The sequence below is a fragment of the Hydra viridissima genome, unplaced genomic scaffold (assembly GCF_058129835.1).
Source record: "Hydra viridissima isolate aposymbiotic clone 2 unplaced genomic scaffold, HvirCarnegie_v1 scaffold_4, whole genome shotgun sequence".
Taxonomy (NCBI): Eukaryota; Metazoa; Cnidaria; class Hydrozoa; order Anthoathecata; family Hydridae; genus Hydra; species Hydra viridissima.
The window spans coordinates 4,475,747-4,501,262 of record NW_028324303.1 but is presented as its reverse complement, the minus strand read 5'-3'; the positions used below and the strand labels follow the sequence as shown (position 1 = coordinate 4,501,262).

The following is a 25,516-nucleotide window of genomic DNA, read 5'->3' as shown; positions in this document are numbered from 1 at the left end:
AGTTCGTCTCACTTGTCTGGCCAACTTTATGGTTGCTCTCTTCGTAGTTATTTTTTGTAAAAATATTAATTTAAAATTAAACATCTCAACCTCTTATAGTTGCAGATTGCATTTAACAGAAAAATTAATATTTAAGATGTTTTAAAGAATATTTAATTTTTAAAGAGTTTGTGTATTTTTTACTTTGAATTATTTATGGTTACTATGACAAGCATCCAAGGTAGTCAATAGTAAACATTCTCGTAATTACAAGTTGAGACGTGATACTCGAACGCTTATTCTAAAAAAAATATAAGTTCAAAAAAAAGAAGGAAATATGGCCGGTGACAACAAATCAGTTAATAATAGTATCAAATTTTCAAAAAAAATTACCACTGGAAAGAATAGTTCTAGTGGATTGAAGTCAAAAGTAAAAAATACGGAATGCAAACCACCGAAAATTAAGTTTGCAGTAACAAAACCAACTCCAAGAAACAGTTCTACCAGGAAAACAAAACTGGTTAAAGGAAACGCAGCGGAAACCAAAACAAAGACTACTGAAAATAAGAAGGAAGATGATCCTACTGGTGATGTTTTGCAATTAAAATTAAAAGTCGACGAAAATAAATCTAATGAAAACGAGCCTAAATTGCATAATAAACCGAAAATGGATCTTCATTTATCTTTAAATCTAAATGAAACCATGCAAAGTCTGAGGGGCGGAAGTGGTTTTTTAGAAATCAGTTCTGGTCTTGTACCTTTAAAACGACAGAAAAATTCTGCGTTTCATATTTCTTTTGATGAAACTTCGCCAATGAACGAATCAGGAATTCATATTCGAAACCAAATTTTTGATCACAACGACGAATGGAACTTCAAAAAAACATCACCAGGTCGTTACGAGCAACCTTCTACAACTAATAAAGAAACAACACTAAAATTTGTTGACTTTGAGAGTTCTCAGGTTGATTTTTCTTATTCTCCATTAAATATCGAAATAACAAACAGCGGTTGTTTCATAAGCTCTCAAACACCAGCCATTAAGAATGGAGAGTTGAATACCTCATCTGAAAGCAATTTGTCCTTTTTATTTAATCAGCATACCGGCTTTTTGTGCAAGAACTGCTTCTCGTCATCTTGCATTCATATTCAGAGTATTACTCGTCTGTCTAAGCAATTAAATAGCCAAAAGTTAAAAAAAAAAAAGAAACCGAGAGGTCGACAAAACTCAAAAATAAAGAAAAGTCAAAAAAAGAACATCAAAAAAATTAAGGAAAACTGTTTGGAATCAGAAGTTCAGTTACGTTCAGAATGCGCGGACGATAAAGAGCCAGATGAAGATTTTTGTAAAAGCTCCAGAACACACAATACTCTTAATAGCAATACAGAATTAGAATCGTTACTTGGTCCTTTGCTGAAACAGATTAATGAAAATTATGTGAGCGAAATGAGCCTAAGTGAATTTTTTACGCTGATTGAACTCAATGAGACTTTGGGTCGTGATTCTAACACTGCACAGATTTTAGTTGAAACAAGTGGAAGTCCTAAAATAACACAGGAAAAAGATATAAAGGATAGTTTGATACCTCCATCATGCTCCATCGATTTGCAATGCAAAAATCAGCAAAAAAGATCTGGATCAAAAAGTTCTTTTTACTACGATAGTGATTATGACGATGCAAGCTATCTTGACGCTTGCCAGTTTTCAAAATCTCAAATTTCATTCGATGAGTTAGAAATTAGCGACGGTAGTAAGTCAAAAGAGATTGTCAAGGAAACTCTGTCGGAAAGAGAACCTGTAACTCCGCCAAATTTGTCGTCAACACCACATGATCGAAACACCGATAACTCTTTCTTAAAATCTATTTCTAAAAAAAAACGTGCTTCACTGAGACCATCTTCCGATTTACAGCCAGTTATTGAGTCTGAAGAACATTACACCGCAACATCATCCCATCGGTCTGCGTCTCTCGATTCAAATATATTATCGCAAAAACTTCATGGAATAGATTTTTCTACAAGTGAAGATTCTCCAAAAAATAAACTAAATTTTCAGTATAACAAAAATTCTTCTGTATTTGAAAAGTCTCATACAAATAATTTGAATGCAAATAATTCGCCAGAAGTTGAAAAAATCAAAGTAGAAAACGCAAGTAAAAGTCCAAATTCGGAAATCCGAGTGTCGGAGCCAGAGGAAGCTATAGAGATGGCTGTGAAGCGGAACGAAAATAATTATGCTAGATTGTCTTTAAAGGAGTTGAAAAAACTGGCGAAAAGACATTTAAAAAAAAATCACTCAAAAGAATTTGACAATAACGCAACTCAAACCCAAACTTTAAAGGAGCAAGACTCAGACTCGATTAAGCTACGCTCCCTTCGTAAACGCGAGGAAAGTGTTCTTTCTGCTACAGCATTCGAACCTTTTCTTGCTGAACCTCCATTTTATTCCAATCAACTATATGAAAAAAAGATGTTAAACAACAAAACCGTCCCAGGTGCAGAAACTCCGTTTACTGTGATCTCTCCACCGAACAATTATTTAGGTGGTGAAGTTAAAACAATCAACCAAGATGAAAAACCAGATTCTAGAAGCGATAAAATGGACTTGCAGGCTTGCAGTGAATCAAAAACTCAAGACCACGTTCAAGAAGCAACTTATCTAGACTCCTTCGGGAAAAAAAATTACCCAAGTTTTGATCCAGAGAACATATTGAATGAAAAACACCCTGAAAAAAACATAATTTCATATGAAAGTGAAATAACGCACCACACTATAGCGAGTGAAAAAAGTAATTACAATCTCTCAGTGCAAAACGATGACGATGATTATGGCTATACTCCAGATCAGGACGAACAGTTGCAACTCCAGTTGCAAGAACAACGGATGAAAGCTCTCAACGAACGTTACTTTAAAGAACATGTTTCTGGTAGTGATAAAGATACACAAACAGACGACGAAGAAGTCAATCAAATAAATAGACTAGGAGACCAAACTATTATCACCCAAAAAACAGAGATATTTGATCCGACTACAAACCAAGAAAAAATAAACGACTTATTATTGATACTAAAAAAAAAAGAAAATTATTTCTTGAAATCATATGCAGAACAAAGCACTAACACCGAGCCGTGCAATATTATTGAAAGTAGATCTCCGAATTCCGTAATTAATGGTTTGTATGAGCACATTGACACTTTACTTCTACCCACTTCGCGTTCAAATTCATTACAAAAACAAGCATCCAATTCAATTGAAAACAACTTTGTAAGTGAAAAATCTGATGTTCACAGGTGGCTAGCAAGAAACTATGTATTGGAAAATGATTCCGGAGTTGATTCTTATCAGGAACGCACTGTAATTAACTCCATCAGAGATTCTCAACTATTTAGTGATCAAAAAAGAAATATAGTTTCTTCACCTTCTCAAAATCTTGATACAGAAAATTCAATGCCCATCACAGAACGTTTATCATTCGGTTCTGACAGAGAGGCAAGAAATTTCCAAATTCAAAACTTATCATATTTAAGAAATATAAACGATACCAGGGACTCATTTTATGGGGAAAAATGTTTTGCACCTTATCGCAATCTGCACTACACCAATGATAAATGTTCATCCTTTCCGATTGTTAAAAACCTGCAAGATTTTCAAAATGAAACTTTCTCTCATCTTGTTACTAGACTTCCAAAAAGTTCAATCGGGCGTCCAATTTCGATGGACTCTGATGCACACTTTTATAATAACTTACCAAATTTCTCTTCTCTTGGATCTAAAAATAAATTTTTTATTCCTAGACCTCCGCCTGGATCAAACAGAGGAGACTCTTACATTCGTAATCTTTCTGCTAAATCGAGAGACGATTTAACAAAATCTCCAACCACTGTTTACATAAAAACTATCGATTGCATTAAATCAAGTTCTCCCCCCAAATTTAGAAAAGTTAATTATCCGATGCGATGCCAGTCAGGACGATTAAGAAAGACTTATAGTTCTATGATTCCAGACGAAGAAATAACATCTTATACCGACCCGGTAGATTTCAATCGGATGTATTTCCCACAAAAGATTTGTAACAATGATATAAAAATTAGTTCTCACAAGCAAAGAAAATTTCATCATGAGAGATATCTTTTTATTAGAAAAACTACAGATTTGAATCACGATTGCCCTTTATATTTAACAACACCTTGTCGCACACTAAAATCAAGAAGATGTCAGTATGTAGACAAAGTGACTGCAGATAAAAATTTCAATGTGCTTAAGATATGAAGTATATGATTTATTTATATTTAAACATATGGTGGATTTATATATATATATATATATATATATATATATATATATATATATATATATATATATATATATATATATATATATATATATTGTCGAGAAACCATTTTGTAAAATATAAAGATTTGCTTGTTGTTGTTTTGAGATTAATTTACCATTTTAAAAACTAAAAAAATTTTTTTGAGTCAAAAAACTTTTGACAACGAAAGGGGATTATTTTTACTTGTTATCTGCGAAATACAAACAAAACATTTTCAGTGTGACAGCACAATAATCAGGCTGCCATTAACAATACCTTTAAAATAATTCTGAAGTTTGAGAGCATTTTTTGTTAGAAAATAAAGTCAAATCAATATTCAAGTACAAAGATTGTTCGGTCGAACTTAAATTCCATGAATGGAATTTAAGTTGGACAGAACAATGTTTGCACTTTAATATTGAATTTGACTATGGTATTCATCTTGCAGTATTTGATATTCTCCATAAGAAAATGGAAATAACTCATTAAGAACTAATCAATGATGAGAATTATGAAAATGAAGAAGCTGACTCTGATCCTAATGATGATAGTAACAATGAAGATTGCTGGAATGAAGAAAGTAACAGCTCTGTTAGTAAGGGAATCCAATTTAATGAGGACTAAGGTATTTTTTATATCTATACTTCGTAAATCAGTCTAGCTGTTTAGAAAAATCACCACTTAAAAATGATACTCTTCAAAACATTAGTAGAACTGATTTAGGCAAAGAGTTTAAGCTTATTCTGGATACTAAAAAAAGATGGAATTCTCTGATCTGTATGCTAAAACAATTTTTGGAATTGAAAAATATTATCGAAAAAACTCTTGTAGATGTATCCAAAACAGATTTGATTTTAAAAGAAGAAAAAATAAAACACATCTCTGTTGTTCAGGCTCTTGATGTTGTGTAGTTAAGTGTTGTGGTAATAGGAAATAGAAACTGTGGTCTGATAAAATTACTTTGTTTTTACTACAAAATCTTGGACAAAAAAATACAAATGTAGGTCAAAATTTATTTACTGTTGTCTCTGAGAAAATTAACGAAAGAAATTAAAATGGTTCTGGTCTACTTTGCTACCTTGCGATCCAGATGACTATAAATCAAATTCAGAACTATCAGATAATCCCTTAAAATCTCTTCAAAAATAGCATCTAAGTCTGAGTTTGAATCGATTTCCAATAAGGAATAAAGAAAAAAACTAAATCTGAAGAATCAGCAGAAATTATCTCACCTATAACGGGAAGAAATGAATGACTAACTCGTAACTCATTTCCTCAAGAAATTTTGTCTTGTATTAAACTTGAAATGGCAGCTCTTGAAAGAATTGAAAAAAAAGTACAACCTCTTTAGAAAAGATTTACAATGTCATGCTAAGCCTTCCTCCATCTATAGAAGCAGAAAAAAGTTTTCGTCCTGCTGGCTTGTTTGTCATTAAGTAACAAATAAAACGAGAAAGCCTTAAGGAGCAGCAATGTACTTTTTGTAAATCGTAAAAATTCATTTTCAAAATTTTATCGAAAATTTATTATTAATCGATTAAAATACTGATTAATCTACATCCCATAGACACCATAAAGTAGAACTTTAAACGATGTAAAAAGCTGCATACCTACTGCCGTGTGAATACAGTATGCAACTTTTTTTAATTAAAATTTTCTCGTCTAAAGCTTTTTTTTTTTTTTTTGTCAGTTCACGTCAGCTGGAATAGAAAACGCTATGAAAAGATTTAATTATAAATAGAGAATCTTCACATAAAGAACAAAATACAGCAAATAAAATTAACAGCTACTTCATCTTTATCAAACGAAGTTATTCTATTCATATTTATCCTATGCGATTATAAAAGACAAGGGATTTTCTTCAGAAACACAGCTGATTTATCTCCAAACGAAGGCTCTATACGTTCCGATAAATCTATCAACTCATCGCAAGTAAGAATTGGTCGACTCAATAAGTAATCCTGTATTTCATTTATCTAAAACATTATGTATAATGTTATCTATATTTCATAGCTATGCTACATAAGAGATATACTAGTAGAAATTAGTCTACAAACTTCAAGAAAATAATAGTAATTAACTTACAAAATTCATTGAAATAATAACAATTATTTTACAGGTTCTACAAAAATAGAAATCTCTCGCAAATTTACAATTAAAGCAGAATTTTATCAGAGTAAAATATATAACAAAATCTAAAGGCACACAAATAACTATGAGCCAAGACTGAAGGCCGCATTAAAAAGTTAAATACTCTTAGAAACAGAAAAAGGATTCACAAAGTTGACATTAACGATAAACGATGAACGATCATTTAAAAACCTAACAACCTGACAATAAACGATAATTTAATAAAAAAATAAAAACCTGACAATAAACAATATTTTAAAAACCTGAGAAAGAACGAAAATGCGGATGTTAATCGTTGCGCATTATTTGAAGTTGTTTTGATATTATTAATTAATAGTAATCCTATAATACAATGACTTTGAAGTGTTGTGTGTTGTGAACTTTTACACTGATAGTAGAATACCTGTATTTAAATTATTCTCTTAAAGAAGGTGAAAAAATAATACGGATTATTAGTGTGCAAGTTTTAACGTAACAAAATATGTTGTTAGTAAACTGAATGTAAATTTCCAGATGACACTAAATTTACTTTATATCGTGGGATATTGAGATCATTTCATCAAACTTCAATGTTTCAATATACCCCTAAATATCGTCTCCATTCTTTCACCAAAAATGATAAAGAATTTAGATGCTGCGTCTAGTAGAGGTATGTGAAAAGATTTCTGTATGAAAGGTAAATATACCTTTCATATACCAATCTTTTCATACCCCTTCATACACTAAAAGATTGGTGTGTTAAGGGGTATGAAAGGATTGGTATATAAAAGGTATGAAGGTGTATGAAAGGTATGAAGGCGTATGAAAGGTATAAAGGCGTATGAAAGTGTATGAAGACGTATGGAAAGATCAGATAAATGTTGTTCAATATCGCTTATTAGAGATACCAGTAATCTTGTATCTTGTAAATAAATAATCTTGTCGTCTATCAAATGTAAACGATAGTTATTTTTGATTGGTTTTGTTCTGATCCAATTAAGAATGCTATGGAAAACTACAAGTCTAGCGCACTTTTATTACAACCACTAAATCAGTTATAGAAAAAGTGAATATTCAACATGCTAATCAATATTGATCTTAAATTCAATGATAGTCATCACTGTTCTCTATGCTTTTAAATGATTTTGATGATAAAGAAAATAATATCATTGATAGTTTGCCAGATCTAGAAGATAGTATAAAAAGGTTAACTTTTATGAAAAAGCATGACACTGAAAAATATGTAAATTTCTATGTATTTTTTTCACTATTAAATGGAAGAGATTTCTAAATATTTTGACTTCGCCAGTTCACCTTTATTGAAAAGATATGCAGGTTTTCTATTCAAATGAAACATACAATTTTTTTTTGAAAGCTTAATGATTGGCCAAGATGTGAGAAAGGAAATAAAGTTCATAAAGTTAATGTAAAAGTAACAAAAAAAAAACAAAAATAAAATTATTCTGTTCATAAAGTTAACTCTATTATTCTGTTCATAAAGTTGATGTAAAAGTAACAAAAAAGCAGCAAAAAATGTTTTGTAACAAAATGCATATTACACATGGTTCAGGGATTGGGTTTTTTCTTATCCAACTTTTTATCTCATAAAGTGAAAAAGAGAAAATATTTATTAAGTCAACATCTTCCAAACAGCAAATTCTGCATATCATACATAAATTATGAATAAAAGATTTATTTTATAAGCAGTATTTTCTCATTGAAAATTTATTTTTAAAACAAAAGTTAAAAAAGAAAAAAAAGTACTTTATTGAAGTAACAAGTAAGCTTTTCACTCTAATTAATTGACTTATTTTACTGATTTTTATTGATGATTTTACTTTTCACTGTTTATTTTATTTATTATTTTTTTTTTTAAAAAAAAAGGCTTTAGACAGAAATTAATGCATGTTGTTGTTGAGATGTTCAAAAAAAATTGGTTAAGAAATGCTTGAGTTGTAAAGAACTAGGATGAATTGGAAAACTCTTAATGCATCATAGACTGTGTGAGTTTACTGTTAAAGCTGAGATTCACAAGCAATTCTTTGTTATATATATATATATTATGTACATCCAAAAGATACCAGTAAAAGTTTAACATTTTGCACATTTGCATTAATCTTAGAAAATTACTTATGGGAAGGAGTGCCTTAAACATATGCACATTGGTCACCATGATAATTAAGTTATAAAGTTTCTTACTTTTTTAAAATTGTATGCTTTTAGTTGATAGGAGGAAATTTCTGCCAAAATAGAGTTTATCTGAAAATGAGAATAACAAATGTAAGAACAGCAACACCTCTAATAGAATAGTAATACCAATTAATAATAATAATAATAGTAATACCAATTAATAATAATAATAATAATAATAATAATAATAATAATAATAATAATAATAATAATAATAGTAATAATATAATGATAATAATAATAATGATAATAACAATAATAATAATAACAATAATAATAATGATAATGATAATGATAATAATAATAATAATAATAATAATAATAATAATAATAATAATAATAATAATAATAATAATAATAATAATAATAATAAAAATAATAATAATAATAATAATAAAAATAATAATAATAATAATAATAATAATAAAAATAATAATAATAACAATAATAATAATAACAATAATAATAATAACAATAATAATAATAACAATAATAATAATAACAATAATAATAATGATGATAATAATAATAATAATAATAATAATAATGATGATAATAATAATAATAATAATAATAATAATAATAATAATAATAATAATAATAATAATAATAATAATAATAATAATAATAATAATAATAATAATAATAATAATAATAATAATAATAATAATAATAATAATAACAATAATAATAATAATTATGGTAAAAAAAATAAATCAAAAACAATAAGAAAGAACCTTAACAATCTTGAATAAATTTAGAATATCTCTTTTTAAAAAATCTGGATTTCCATCATTTAAAAATGTCAAGTCTTTCATATAAACGCCTAAGTAAGGTACAGTTGCAGATGTAGATGTAAAACGTAATTGTTTCCTATAGTGGGAATAATTTCGTTTTGGATTCATCAGCTTCTGTAACTGTTTCATTCTATTAACTTGATCCCAAGGGACATATTCAAGTGTACCTAAAAAATTTACACTTCATAATCATAGGTACAAAAAGCACTTTTTTAAAATTAGTTTTATTATTTGACTGTATATATTTGATAACATAAACATCTTTACAAATACAAGTACATTTTTAGAAGCTAAAAAAAGTATAAGTTTACTTTTTAATCTGAGCACACTAGTATGACCCAGTCCACCCACTACAATAGCAACCACAGCATTGTAATTACATAATTGAAAACAGTGAACTGCTGTCTGAATAAAATTAACATATAGATGAACACGACGTTGAATGTTTATCTCTGAAACAATGCAGTTTGAAACCCAATTGCTTAACTAAAAAATAAAATTAGTTGACTTAAAAAATACTAATGAATTTGATCGATGATCAAGAGTTAAGCAACATTAAACATAACAGGAATAAAAATTAGTAGGTAGGTGTCACTGTAGCAAAAATTAGCAAAATTTTTACCTCATTAATACGACATACAATTTTTTCAATTGAGAGCTCTTTTTTATAACTATACTCATTAATAGAACCAACACCAATTTTACGAAGCAAGTCATCAGTTGATAATTTACTGAACACATCTGTAAATTAAAAATTAAATAAGAAATGATCAAAAAATGTCTTTGATGAACAATCCTAACATAAATACTTTTGCTATACATATTCAAATACATGACAAATTATCTACAAATTTTTTGATGAAGTGAAAAATATATGAAATTTTTAATTTCCCACCATGGTCTATTAGGGTAATCTGTCGTGCCAGCTCTTGTGGATGTTGTAGAAGCTCAAATGCACTATGACAATATTTAACAATATTTGTTAAACTTACAATCATAATTTGAATCTTTGATTGTTACTTAATTGCTAATCATCATAAAATCACCTGAAATCTTTTAAATTTAAATCCTTGATATCAGGATCAGGAGGACAACAGCAGTTAACATAATGATTTTCTATATTTTCTCCATTATCATCATAAACCAAGGAAGCCTGTGCAAATAAAAACAGAAAAAAGGTTAATTTTTTGTTTTATAGATAAAAGGTTAATTTTTTGTTTTATATCTTTTAAACTAACTGTTTAACTCTTTCTGATGATTGCAAAGTCAAATGATTAATTTTTTTAATGGTTAAAAACAGCAATCAATAAATTATACTAACAAAAATGTATATAATTCAAACATAAGTGTTATTAAATGTCTTACAGTATTGGTCAAATTAAACAACTTTGTTGAATCTTGAACTAAAATTGAACTAAACAATAAATAACAAGATTAAATAGCAAAATCTTTAAATTGAAATCAAACAACATTTTACAAGTATTAACAATGATCAAAGTGGAACTAACCTATTTTGAAAAGATGAAGAAAACTGAAGAAAGTCATTTACTTTTGTCATCTTAGCTTCCAGTGCAGATACACCCCAAATACCACAAGCTTCAGCAAATTTGCCCCATGGATTAGAATCAAAATTGCTTAGATTCCCAAAAATGCTTATAAAGTATTTAACGATTTGATCAGATATTTCTTTTAAGATCTCAGGATTTTCAAGTACAAACTCAATACAACTACTAACATTCTTAAACTTTAACTTTAAAGTTGATGATTCAACATAAGGAAACCATTGATGTAAATCTGTAAGATTAAATTGTTTTAAGCAAAGTTTTGAGCTGGTATCCATAATAATAAACTGCTTTGCATTCAAGCCTAGCACTAAGTTAGCTTTCTTTTGTGAGAGCGAGCACTTTTTAATTTGATAAAATTTGCAACCATAGCTGGGCAAAGCTTGACACAAATCAATATAGTTATGTTTTGCATTTCTAATTGAAGTCCTAAGAAACATGCATCTTTCATAATTAAAACGAATCTTTCCTACTAGTTTTTTCATAGAAACAGCCTGTTTACCTAAACTGTATTTTAAACGCTTGTAATTAAGGCTTTTAATTGTATTTAAACGCAATGGGAAGTCACATCCATATTTACATAAATCTTCAACATAAAGCTGGATTCCAGCTAGGTAAACAAAATCATTTTCATGACATGGTAAAGTTCCATCAAGTATTTTTTTTTTAAGTTCATCAAATAAACTATTGTGTAGCTGCTGATCTAATGGCATTCTGATAGGCTTTTCAAAACTACAAGAATCAAGTAAAAATTCTAAATGCTTTGCACAAGGAATGTATGGGCCACCAACAACCTTCATTAAACTAACCAAATGCCATAACTCATTTTTTAAGTTTGGTTCAGAATCAAAATCTTCTGGGATCCTTTCTAACCATGTTATCCAAATGCGCATAAGATGTATGTGTAAAATTGGGAGTGGATAATTGGCCTCCATTATTGAAGAATCTTGAGTAAGATTGCTATTGATAAAACTCTTATATATATCAGGATGTTGAAATCTATGCAACAGTAAGCGCATAAGTATGACTGGGTGAAGAAAAGTTTTGAACATTCTTATCAAAAAATTAACTGATTCTTTACTGTCATTCGCATAGTTATATGAATGGTTACCTTTAGTCAAATCTAAGATTAAACCTTCAACTGAACATCCACCTAAAGAGTCATTATTCAACATTACAGTGGGACTTATTTCTTTGTCAAGTAAAAATTTATATAGATAACCTTTCTCAGCATCAACATGTCCCAAATAGACAAGAGCCTTGATGACTTGGTACTGAACTTGAATGCCAAAAGAGTTTTGAAGTTTTAAAATACTTGCTTCAACACCCATCTTTTTCATATATTCCTGGTTTTTAAAATTTTTTGCAATGTTAACAATTACAACAAGGCAATGTAAAACAACATCTTGGTCATGATCTAAAAGACTGTTCAGCAAAATATTAAAGATATTTTCTTTAATAAACTGATTAATAAACTTAAACTTATAGCTACTTGCTGCTAATAATTTCATGACCAAGTTTTGTGTCAAGAATTCCTTAGCTTGTAGTTTTACAGATATTGATGAGTCAAGCTGTAAAGCAGCATTTGAAATAGAACAACTTGACTGTTTGATCGGATTAAACTCATTTGAAAATAAGCTAGATGGTAGATGATTAGCATTTGTCATATTTGAAGTTTGGTGAGATTTTTTGCCAGGACCTAATATATTTGTTAAAATTGAAATTTGATTATCCCGTTCAATTGAAGCAGAACAACCATCATGGTCTTTGGAGATAATAGAATTGAGAATGAATAAACAGGTGGTCTAAAAAAGAAAAAAACTTATGTTTAAATCATATCTTTACTTATCCTCAAATTAAAATTGATTCTTGCTCTATTTAATTTATTTTGTTCTTTTACTTAACATCTTATTATTTTAAAATTTTTTTTGATAAAATGTCAAATGAAGAAAACTAGCAACAAAAATATTATTAGCATTATTCCTTGTTAAAAAATACAATATTATGTAAAAGTATAAAAAGGCTTTGATTACAAATAGTAGCTATTAGGTAACCACAGTTAAATAGTTACAAAACAGCAGTTTATAACATTGTCACTGTTAAAGGTTACAAAAATATCAGGCACCCTTAGAATTGACACAATCAAAAAAATTATATACCACTTTACAAACATGGATAATGCACATAAAGGTCCAACATTTCTTTGTTGTCCAAGCTGAGTGGTGAACAATGAAGCAATATTAACAGTTATACAGAATTCTGGCACCCTTTGGCATGAAGCTTTTAAAAGCTACTGTTTTGCAAATAGATCAAATGTATTTACTTGAGAAAAAAAATCAAGAGGGAGAGAACTTAAACCTGGTGATCTCTTGGTGGACTATGCTAATGGTACATTTAAAAACATACTTTTCATCTGTGTTGCTTTTCTGACCTTAATTGTAACTGTATGCTAACATGATGATAGTTGCACCTGCATATTAATGTGAGTAATTGTATTTGTGCACTGACATGTTAACGGCTATTAGTAATTGTACTTGTATGTTAATGTTAGTAGTTGTACTTGTACACTGACACTGTAATTGTACACTAAAATTGAAATCATAATAAAATGAGCAGGTGCTTTTTAGTCTCTATAAATACTTGTTTAAATTCAGATTACTAAAGTTTGAAGTTCTGTTTCTATCTAAGTATCTATTTAAGTTCCTGTAAGTCACTTTAGTTGCAACTGGTTTATTACTTTTAGTTTGATACTGGTTTTAAAACAGAGCACCAAAATGATTTCTCAAATACTATTTAGTATTGGTACTTTTCCAAACAAATAAATGAATTAATTACAATCCAGGCAATCAAATTAAAAACTACAAACCTGTAGAGGTTCTTCAGAATCTAAAAGATCCATTACTGTTTTAAAAAATGTAGATATCAGCAATCTGTGATTCTCATGTTCCCAACCAGTGTTTACCTAAACAATTTAATCAAAAGTTTTACAAATGTTTCCATTTCAAATACGAAATATTTCCCCAGCAAAAAATTGAAATGCAACTTACATTAAATAAATTCAATAAAAACTTTGAAACCCATTCAACATTAGGTTTTTCAGCAGAGTATGCCAGAAGTTGCAAATTTACTAGAAAGACACACTATGTTTATATATTAAAAATTTTAATAGTTTTTTCACATAAACTTTAAAGGTTCTTAAGGGAAAATATATCTTGACCACTTAACTAACAAAAAAAAATTTTAAAAAAATAGTGATTTAATTTTTAGTTTTTTGTTATTTAAAAAAAGACAAAAACAAAGCTATTAAATACCGCAAAAAATAGTACAAAAAAAAGATTTTAAAAAACAAGCAGCATGAAAGTTGAGTAAAAGGAAGTGCAAGTTACAACAAATGTTTGTAGTGTAGAAAATAACCTAAAAGGAAAAAATACTTTTATGCACTCAAACAACTTACTGGCATTCTTAAAAAGCTTTAAACTATCTTTATAACTGTTTTAAACATCTTTACAAATGTTTGTAATTAGGAATGTTTGTAATTGTTGTTTATAATTCATAAAGTATTCTACTCCTTCTCCATATAATCATAAGTTGCATATCTTTAAGGCCTGATCAGAAAAGAATAAGTAATTTATAGTAAATTAATGATTGATTGTTGAACATTACTGAGCATTATTTTTAGTTTTTTTAGTTTTTTTTTATTAGTTAAAATTAGGGTTTAAAAAAAAAAAAGGAATATATACATACCAACAAATTTGGGTTTGCATAGTTCGGTTACTAAAATAAAATTACACTCTCCATTAGCTGATAATTTCAGTAAAATAGACAACAATTCTGCTTTTCCAAAAGAATCTTTATTGTGAGTTTTCTAAACACAAAAAAAGCTATTTTTAAACCATTGTGCATGAATTTCTGATGTAAAAAATGTTAACTGACCTTAAGCTCAGTTATAATATAGGGTTAAAAATAGATGACTTGCCAAAAAGTAATTATATCTTTATCTAATAAATACATTTTGTAACTTGCAAATTAAGTATGAAACTTGACAACAGTTTAAGCTTGTTTTACTAGAGAATTTTTGTCAACAATTTTTATTTTGGTTTTAATTTCGATGGATATCAAGAGAATATTATAGTAATTATTTTGGTTTTAATTTCAAAATGAATATCCTCTTGATATTCATTTTGAAATTAAAACCAAAATAATTATGATAATTTTGCAATAATACAATAACAAAAATTATGTTTGGAAATGTTTGTATTTACTGAGATCTTGGTGGAACTTTTGTTCTGATTACTAAACCACATTTCATCTGATGGTGATCAAGAATAATACCAATTATGTATTATTGATACATTTCTAAGATTTTTACTTCTTTTTAATTTTCATCAATCATTTATGATGATGTGCATATGATTTTGTGCATTTAATGGTTGTTGCTGTGTTTTATGGATGTTGGTGTAAAAATACTAACATTCATAAATTATGAATAATGGTGTTTTTATGGCATCAAGCACTAATTACAAGGAAAGCACAAGTTTTTTGTTGAAATCCCTCCTGATCAACATTAACCAAAATTATTCAAACATTATGTTCTGCACCAATCCATTCTAGTTTTTAGTATACAGCCTTAATAGTTAGGATGTGTAACTGATATTTGATTCCAAATCAATTAGTCTTTTATTTATTTAACTGCTGTTTTATACATCTATAGATTATTAAGATTATTAATAGACAATAAACAAAAAAATTTGTTCTGTTTTCATGACTTCTAGTTTTGTTATTGCCATGGCTTATAATAAGTCAAATAAAATGATCAAGAAAAATTTGAACTCATGGACACATAATTTGACTGTTGATGCTAGAAGACATTGAGACCCTTTACTGAAATTGGATTCCTTTCAAACTAAGATCGAAAACCAAATAAAAACCTTAGTACATCTTTATACCATGTTATTACTAATGATGAAGATGACACAATTTCAAGAGATGTAGAAAGTAATAGTATAAAAAAAAGAGAAAAAAAAAAAAGAGTTTTTTTTTTTTCTATATCACATGCAGCAAGTTTGCAACAAAAAAAAACTCTTTCAAATAACAAAATTCCAACTACATATGCTAGTTTAGACAAAACCATCAAAGTCAGGTTTTTGGAAACTCATTAAGTATCATCAAACTCATTAAGTAATCATCACAAGATACTCCAATGAGCTAAAAAGCTGCTTGAATAAATATCATAAAAGAAAAAACTTGAAAATGCTAATTTAAAACAATAGCAGCAAATGCTTAAGGACTAAATGATGTTGTTGTGAGAAAAATAAAGTGATTAACAGATGTTTTAATCTATGTACTAGACTTTGTTTCAAAGCCTATCAATTAAAGATAAAAGTTAACAAAAACATTAAAATCTAATTATTTCAGAAATTAAAGATAAAAGTTAACAAAAACATAAAAATCTCAACAATTTCAGAAATTAATTAGTAAAAAGGCTCTTAATCTTGTCAAACCTCTTGAATATTTTCAAACCTCTTGGTTTTGAAAATGTATCTGGTGAAATCTAATCATGTGCTTATATGAACCACATTCTTCGCATAACTTTGAAGATTGTGCATGGATAATTCAGTCCGACACTGTCATATCAAATCTTTCCAGAAGACAGTTCATCACATCTCTAAGTTAATTTAATTGTGATGATTTATGACTGAGAAACAATAAATATTTTCTCACACTAAATTTGTCAGAAACTATCTTTATAATTTCTAAATTTATCATAAACTAATTTTCATGAAAGAAATCATATCAAAAAGCTGGAGATACAATGGTATTCTCTTCCACTGAGAAACAATAAATATTCTCTCACACTAAATTTGTCAGACTAAGCACCTTTCAACTACCATTTGTTTTGTAGAGAGAGTTTTGTAGAGAGTTATTTGAAGAGAGAGATGAAAAAGGATAATAAGTTAATGACATACTTGTTTCCTATAAAACATTTAGCTTTCTATTGCACATAAAAAATATAATTACTTTTTTGGGCGATTGTAAACATAACATTACTTGACAAAACTTAAGTACCAGTATATAAGAAGCATGTAAATAGCAGTATAAGAATGATGTAAATAGCAGCATAAAAGAAGCAGCAGTATACAAGTAGCATGAAAAAAACTAAAAGGCAAACCTCTTTAGAATAATCAATCTTATTTTCAATAAGTGAATCTAAAGTGGTATTTCTAGAAGTGCAGCTTCTTAGATTATCAGCAGATAAACTTGATTGTGAAATGAAATGGGATAAAATATAATGGGATGATAAAACTTCATCTATCTTGATTTGGTTGTTGTTCCCAGTTACATATAGTATGTCTAAATTTGTAAATGCTTCAATTATCATATAAAGCAAAGAACTTTGAATTTCTTTCAACTTCTAAAAAAAATCAAAAAAATTGTGCAGGTTATTTACATGAAATCAAGAAAATGTTAAACAAAAAATCTAATTTAAAATTGACTAGTACAAATTTAATTTAAAATACTCAATTTTCTTTATAAATAGGTCTGATCACCACAAACATACATTGTTAATGTCAGTTGGCCGTATTCCTTTTATGTTGGGTACTTCGACAAAGGCACCCTCTTTTATTAATAACAATGGCAACTTTGTTAGGCTATTTGCACACAGATGGAGTGGAGTTTGTCTAAGGCAAATGTTTTTCAAAAGTATTTTCAAAAGCTTAAATATCAAAGTTTTAAATTACTAAAAGTTAATAAAGAAAAGGTTATGAAGTTATATTAGTCAGCAGAGAAGATGTAAATTATAATAGTTTAGCATATAAAGCATACTAAAAAAAAAATTAAAATAAAGATACTTTAACCTATATATAGCTAAGTTAAAATATAAATTAAAAAAAAAAAAAATTTCTTTTTCTTTAGAACAACCCTTACCCAAATGCATCTTTGACATTGATATCAGCACCATTATCAATAAGAATGACTCCTAGTTCATAATTTTCAAGTAAAACAGAAAAATGAAGGGCTGTCTGTGCATTTGGACCTTTTATGTTGACGTCAATACCCCTTTTAATAAAAATGAGTAAAAAATTTAATTAAACATTTTATTGAACAATTATGATTAACAAATAAACCTCAGGTTATAGTCACAACATTGAGATATGCATTTTCAACTTTTAGATATATTGGTTTGATACTTAAATTTAAAAAATTTTTTGATAAAAAAAAAATTAAGGCTACTAAATGCTTGTTTTTATTAATGTTATCATTAATGAACAACAGAAAATTATTGAACAACATTAATGAACAACATAAAAATACAACTAAAATTTGATAAAAAGTAATGAACTTTATTTTTCCTTATAAAAAATCTTAAAAGTAAATCTAAAAATAAGTGTTTTTTTTTTTTAACTTTGATAACGAAGCTGTTTATTCATTGTTTAACGAAGTGATAACGAAGCTGTTTATTCATTGTTTAATACAGTTAAATATAACCTCCATTAAAATTCAAAGGCTATTTGCAAAATTTTGGTTAAAGTTTATTATAAATTAAGGTGGTGATTCTTGTTAGTTACCAGTACAGTAGTAATAATGGCAGCAGTAATGGCCTTTGATTAAACAGTAAAAACAATAGTAATAAAAAAGTTATCTAACTACATGCTGAGTATCAAAAGGATTTTTAAAATATTAGTGCAGAAACTATGTGTAAAAAAAAAAAAAAAAAAGGAAAAGAAAATTAACAAAATTTAATTGCAAACAATCTTACTTTTCTAGAAGAGCATGAACTACTTTTATGTTGTTTGATTCAACAGCAAAATGTAAAAGGCTAAAGCTATATTCATCAACCGCATTTAAAATAAGAATATCTTCATCAAGACAGTTTAGCAAAATCCCAATATCACAGCTAAAAAAATTTTTTGAATTATTCTAATTTAAAATTAACAACACAAAAATATTAATCAACTAATAAAATCACAATAAAAACTGTTAAAAATAGATTATTAAATACTAAAATAAGAGTTTGAGAAATACACTTAAAAGTTTCATAAAACTATATATTCAGTTAAAATAAGAAATACATTTTGTTTCTGCTAAACAAAAGGAAGAAAATACAGTGCAACGACAAATATAGTTGCAGCTTATAGTTAACAAAAAAAAAAAAAACTTTTACTCAACCACTTCATAGCCTTTCATATACATGAATGGAAAAAAATAGGGCACATTTATTCTATTGTATACTCCCCATAAAAAAATATAGTATATTGTTAAAGTACGAAATAAAAATTATGATCATCTAAAAAATACTTGCATAAAATATCAGATAAGATATTTTAATGCTAAATACATAATGAAAGGATCACAAGCCATAACAAAAAGACCTTATATCAGATGATAAGATTATCAAACAATAAAGATAACAGCACAATGGTGCTATCCATAGAAAAGAACTTCAATTATTTAACTTTAGGTTTTTCATAAGCAGTTTGTAGTTAACCAAAAACAACAGGTGTTCATAAAAGATTAAAGGAAGACAGAAATCAATTAAAAAAAAAAAAATTAACACCCTTTCCTTTCATGAAAATGGTGAGTCAATAAAAAATTCTCATAATTAAAACAACTATGAATTGTCTTCAAAATACTTAAACAGTGCAACAGCTACTTAAATTTTGAAAAAATTAAAAGCAGTTGTTTTAAGTTAAATGCTCAGCCGCTTATTTGAATATATAGCAAGACTTTTATGTGTGGGATCCTAACATTGTGCCATGGTCTAATACTATTTTTATCAGCCAACTTTGTTATTTGGAAATATAAAATTTGTGAGAAAAAAAAAATCCTAAGAAATTTGGAGTGCCTACACCAAAAAAAGCTCCATGATATTTTATTTTTATGGTATGCAAGATATTTTTAAAGATACCTCAGACAAGGATGGTTTTGAATATTGTTATTCAAACTCCTACATCAATCAACAAGCTTTGTGTTAAAAGAAGAGAAATTTGTTTTGTTTGTAAATAGATAAAAAGTACAGTAAAACCTTTTAATTGCTTGAATAGCGGATTGAAATGACTTTACATATCTAAATAAAAAGTTAAAAACACCCAGAAATAACATTTGTTAGTCATAATCTTAGACTACTACTTAAAAAATAGCTTAACTTGGTAGAAAGAAAATGTTGCATCCTTTATCATAATCAAAATATTTATCTAAGTTAAAATATCAGAGTTTCAAAAATAAAAAAAAAGGTAAAAAAAAAAAGAAAAAAATTTAAAAAAACTTTGTAACAGAAATTACCTGTTTAAACTTGTTGGGAGAGTTTTGATCAACACCTTAGAACAGATCTCTTGCGAAATTCTATCATTTTTTACCTTGCAAGTAAAAAATAAACGATTTTATCAGAAGAATTAGTAGATTTTTTATCAGAAGTTCATATATATATGTATGTTTTTTTTTTTACCAGAAGAAATAATTACAATTTAACTTAGAACTTTGTTTCAAAATATAATTTTAAAAAGACTTGCAAAATTTTCTGACATAATATTAGAAGCAGACTAATTTTATCAAATAACTATTATTTTTAAATTTAACTGTGGGTAGTAAATATAAAAAAACAAATGACGTTCTTTAAATCCTGACATATCACATGTTAACTATTCATAATTTTTACATTATTAAAAAATTTGTTGATTCAGCAATAATTGATTGTCTAAATTGTATTGCATAATACCCTTTCTGTATTTTTAATTAACTAGTAAGAGTTAGAAAGGACTTTGCTTTGCAAATCTCAATCACTCAATCACTGTTTAACAAAATTTGATTGTCTAAATTGTATTGCATAATACCCTTTCTGTATTTTTAATTAACTAGTAAGAGTTAGAAAGGACTTTGCTTTGCAAATCTCAATCACTCAATCACTGTTTAACAAAATTTGATTACAAAATTTAAAATAACTTAAATAATTTTGGTTAATCAGCACTGTGCTAAGAGCCCCCCCCTCCTCCCTCTGCAAATTCCTTGTCCAAGATAGGCCTTAAAAGTAAGAAGAGGTCCAGCAAAAAAAAAAGAAAAAAGTTCATGGCAACACGAAGAAACAAAATGTAAACAGTCAAAACTTGGTGTAAAAAACAAATAATTACACTGCATCATCAGTATCTATGAATAATTACTGCACAAACAAAACTTTTCAAATTTAAAAATGCTAAACAATAACTTAACTCACTCTTTAACAAACTTTTGATTGAAAACATTGTATAATCTTCTAATCTTCTATTGGGAACTATAAACAAATTATATACAGTAATTAATTATTAAAAAAAAAAAAATCTAAAATTAAGACTTAACCCAATATGGAAATTTCTTAAAAAGATGTTTGAGTTTTTGAAAAAAAAAGGAATCTCTACTGAAAAAGCTGCATAACAGAAAAACAACAACAACAACAACAACAACAAAAAACAACCCAAGAACACTATCTCAGCAAGAAAATTTAAAATATGTTAATTGTACTAAAGATTTAGAAACTTAAATCAACTGCAGTAATATTTCTTATAGTTGTTTATTTTCTTTTTGTTTACTTTAAAAAAAGGTAAAGAAGGCCTTTTTTGATACCTTAATGTCAATGAAAGTTCAGGAAAAGAATTGCTGTAGACATTTATGAAGCACATTGAAGAGCATGGGGAAAAAAAACTATAGCTGATTTAAGTAGTTCAAATATAGAGAAACATTCTGGTAGCCAAGTCTGCATTTTAGAAATAGCACAAAAGCTCATGTTCTAATCTGTCATTAAATCTGGTTTTATATATGATAATGAAATTGAAAGATGATTTTTATATGATAATGAAAAGTCATTACTGAAATTTTGGTGTTCTCTCTAGGTTATTCAGCCTATTTTGAAGAGCACTGTAACAACTAAAATGCAATCAAATAGAAATTGCAATCAAATAGAAATTACAAACAGCCTCAGATTTCAATCAATTATCAAGCATCCATCAGATTGGTCCTTTATTTTATCAACTGTCTTATATGACTTTGTGTTTCAGATTTTCAATTTTCATTTGCCTTTAGATTTCATGAAGAAGTAAGTGCAGAAATATTGTATAGAGCAAAGTATTGTTGCATATCTTCTACAGAGTCCACATCAGCTGAAAATCCGAAACAAAAAAGAAAAGTCACAGAACTATTCTTTGAAAATATATATGCTCCATTTCAAGTGATATAGATGAGTTAGATACATATATGCTCAGAAGTAAAGAAACGCTACAAGATTTGGTTGTTTTCTGGAAACAAAAAACAAGCATGCAACTGAAACTGCATCTTATAACTTTTTCTAGCAATATCAACTACAAAAATATCCTCTTAGCATGTGTTTTCATTAGCAGAACACACCATTTAAGAAAGGCAAACACAACTAAACACAAATATAATGAACAAACTTCTTTTTATTCATGGATTAAATAAGTCTTAAAAAAATATTTTTCTTTCTTATCTTCTGTAAATTAACTATATAGAATAAATTATATTTGTTTTATTATCTATATACTTCTGCACTTTTTATTTTATTGATTCTTACTTCTATACTGCTAATGATAGTTTTAATCAGGTGATAATTAACTATCAAATAAATAAAACATGAATGTTTTTATTATTATTATTATTATTTTCAATCATGTGGTACTTAACAATTTTGTTACTACATTCAAATACAAAATTTAGAAATGATTGCATCCAGGGACAGCTAGGAGACCAAAAAGGTTGTAGGGATGGAATTGGGACAGGGGAACAACTTTTCTGGGAATGAGGACTAGGGACTGAGGATGGGGACATTTTGATGAACAGGGTGGGGAGACAATTATCTGACCTCATGTCACTCTCTATTCTACAACAAAAATTTGATACAAAAATAAATTATTCTTTAAGCAAGATGACTGAAACTTGCAATTGGTGAAATACAGGTTGCAGCAGCGATTTGTGAACTAATTTTTGGCTAGGTTTTACGATGTCAAAAAAATACTTCTGCAATTTATTTCTTAGATTTTAATAAAATTGTGAATAAAAAATAATTTTGTTAAAAGTTTTACAATGGAAGCCAAAAGAACTGAAGTTTTAAATTTGATTCAAGTGGGTTTGCCTGCACGCGAAGTGATTCGTATTTCTAGAGTGTCTAAAAGTAGATTTTACAAAGTGAAAAAAAGTGATTGTGCTGAGAGAGCACAAATGCCCTCTCCAGTGGACAAAAAAGTTGATGAAAAGTTCACTGAAAAGTTTAAAATTCATTTTGAAAAGAATTCTACTATATCCATCAGAAAAACAGCAAAACTGTTCAATTTTGATGAGAAGACAGTCAAAAGAACTCTAAAAACAATTAGAAAAGTCAGTCAACTTTTTAACATTGACTAAGTAATTAATAAGCAAAATGAAAGTTTCATAGTACAGAAGGGTGACAGAGCACAACCTGTCTGTCACACCAAGCACTCTCAGTCCATCATGATGCTAGGAATCATCGCTTCTAATAGAGAGAAATACCTGCCAATCTACACAAAAGAGAAAAAGTTACCTCTGATATGTATATCAGCTAACTGAAACGTTATGTGGTGCCATGCCTTAAGAAGACATTTCCAGAAAACAGTTACATCTTTCAACAGGACAATTCATCCTGTCATGGGTCCAGAAAAACCCAACAATATTTTCATGATGATATGGTTAATTACTGGCTTGAGGCAGTGATCAAAGAGAAAAGGAGATCTAATTGAATGTTAAGTTGGGAAAGGCATTTATCTTTAACTTTTCTTTTATTAATGTTCCATGAATAACTTTTTAGCGCTTTAAAAATTCATTTTAAAACATAATAAAATGGTCAAACTGCTGCCGCACTCTGTATTATTTTAAGTACATGAACTATATTTGCAAAACATTTTCATTGATTTTTATAGAGTAAAAACTCTAAAAAGCTCACAATGAATTTACCTTTCTAATAAAGCATTTTCACAAAAAGTAACAGATCCCTTTAAAATGGAAATCAAAAGGATTGTGCAGGAAGTTAAGCCAAACAAATAATAGCTAAAATGCATATGATTTTTTGAATCATATAAACAGCAAATGTCTTTAAGAGACATATCAAAATCTCTCTATAGTGCTACATGTTTTGTTCATCCTATGACTGTATCATTCTACTGAGAGAAGTTTTAGTACAGTTTATTTTCAAATTTTTTACTGAACAACGCTGATGCAACACTAACTATTTTCTTTATTTATACTTTCAACAGAAAATGCCTGTGCCAGGATAATAGATTGTAGCAACCTGATATACTTGTTTACTTATTCAAAAGTTGATTAAAAAAATTCTTTCTCCTAAGAAAACACTAAATATTGGACCACTTTATTATTTATGAAAATTTAATACACTTTAAAAAATAAAGATATCATGTTTAGTTGAAATGCCTTAAGGCATTTAAAATACTAAGTAAATTAAAATACTAAGAGTATTTTATAGTGAAACCTAAAAGAAACCATGGGGAGGGAGAAAGCACCTGTAGACTAGCACAGCACCATGTTTAAGATAAAGCTTATACTTTTAAGTTGAACTTATACATACTATTTCTTCAGCATTGCTACTATGTTCTGAAGATTTTGTTTCAGCAGTGGTGGATCGCAATCGCACAAAGCCAGATTTTGGAACTGAACAAGTTTTCAACTTCAAGCCAGTAGATTTAACTTTGCAAAGCCATTTCTTAGTAGTATCATGAAGCTGAAAAATTCATGTAAATAATTTCCTTCCCCCATCAAATAAATCCAATAAAACAAACAAAAAATATTCTACCTTTCTACAACGGTAAGTGTTTTTAAGTCACTATTATCATTTAATGTACAATTAAAACTCTTGAAATTATGTATATTTAATAATTGTTACCGTAATTTATTTACAATTACCTCAGTCATATCATAATCTGAATGAAAACAGTGGCATATGTGATTCTTATTCTCTGTAACAATTAAACAAAGTGCATTTCCGATATCTGATAAATTCTCTTGCGAAAACAGTGTGACAGCATATAAAGGAGCTTTTATAATTAGAGTTCCATTTTCTTTTAACTTTACTACTACAGAAGTATTAGTGAAGGTGATTATAACTGATGTGGTGCTCCGTTTGGAATCGCAAAATATTTTTGACAATGTCTTGAAAATATCTCTCGTAATTAACTCAGAAATCGTGTCTGAGCCAATGTAGTCCGAAACAAACGCGATATCTTCTGATAAAACTTGTTTTTCAAAATCAACATCATTGTTTTTTCTTCTTAAACTACTTTTTTTTAACATTTAAAAAAACATTTAAGACCTCGTGGTTAATTGACATACACATTGTCACGTTAGAGCAGTTTTCTAATGGTTGCAGCTTAGCGAAAAAACCGTGATATGATTTTTTACGAATACTAAAGAATATTTTTATATTTTCTTGGTATGCACAGTGGGCGGAATTTCAAAAAACCTGGCCAAAAGTCAAAAAATGATTATAATTAATGGAAACTTTCTGTAAAGCATTTTTTGAGTCCCCAACTTTGAATTTGACATAAGTGTACCAAAATTC

At 28.1% G+C, this 25,516-nt stretch overlaps 1 protein-coding gene across 7 annotated transcripts; it reads right to left on the bottom strand.

The window, feature by feature from the left end:
• Positions 1-6,018: 6,018 nt before the first annotated feature.
• Positions 6,019-25,325, bottom strand: LOC145183044 (uncharacterized). 7 transcript variants are annotated; one of them, XR_016451849.1, is made up of 21 exons: positions 24,862-25,299; positions 24,527-24,679; positions 21,158-21,214; positions 20,233-20,306; positions 19,976-20,017; positions 18,710-18,847; positions 17,878-18,009; positions 17,510-17,630; positions 17,120-17,362; positions 14,695-14,815; positions 13,998-14,077; positions 13,817-13,912; positions 10,938-12,755; positions 10,754-10,802; positions 10,435-10,541; positions 10,284-10,345; positions 10,011-10,129; positions 9,700-9,874; positions 9,329-9,555; positions 8,601-8,660; positions 6,019-6,268 (listed from the first exon to the last, which is right to left on the bottom strand). XR_016451849.1 is itself a non-coding variant. In XM_090085382.1 (21 exons), the coding sequence occupies exons 9-21, from the start codon at positions 17,327-17,329 to the stop codon at positions 6,131-6,133; spliced, it is 3,303 nt and encodes a 1,100-aa protein (XP_089941508.1). In that variant the 5' UTR covers positions 17,330-17,362; positions 17,510-17,630; positions 17,878-18,009; positions 18,710-18,847; positions 19,976-20,017; positions 20,233-20,306; positions 21,158-21,214; positions 24,527-24,679; positions 24,862-25,299; the 3' UTR covers positions 6,019-6,130. The 7 variants fall into 7 exon arrangements, 4 of the variants coding, with proteins under 4 accessions (XP_089941508.1, XP_089941507.1, XP_089941509.1 ...); XM_090085382.1 differs by having other exon boundaries at positions 10,897-12,755; XR_016451848.1 differs by lacking the exon at positions 21,158-21,214 and having other exon boundaries at positions 24,862-25,325.
• Between the last annotated feature and the right edge of the window lie 191 nt (positions 25,326-25,516).

Bases quoted from the DNA above. Each gene is read 5' to 3' on its own strand.
- LOC145183044 (XM_090085381.1), bottom strand. From the start codon at position 25,248: ATGTTAAAAAAAAGTAGTTTAAGAAGAAAAAACAATGATGTTGATTTT. The intron at 20,018-20,232 runs GTAATTTCTGTT...CTTTTTATTTAG, and splicing joins CTCCCAACAAGTTTAAACAG to ATATGTAAAGTCATTTCAAT. The intron at 9,875-10,010 runs GTAAAAATTTTG...TTTATTTTTTAG, and splicing joins TTGTATGTCGTATTAATGAG to TTAAGCAATTGGGTTTCAAA.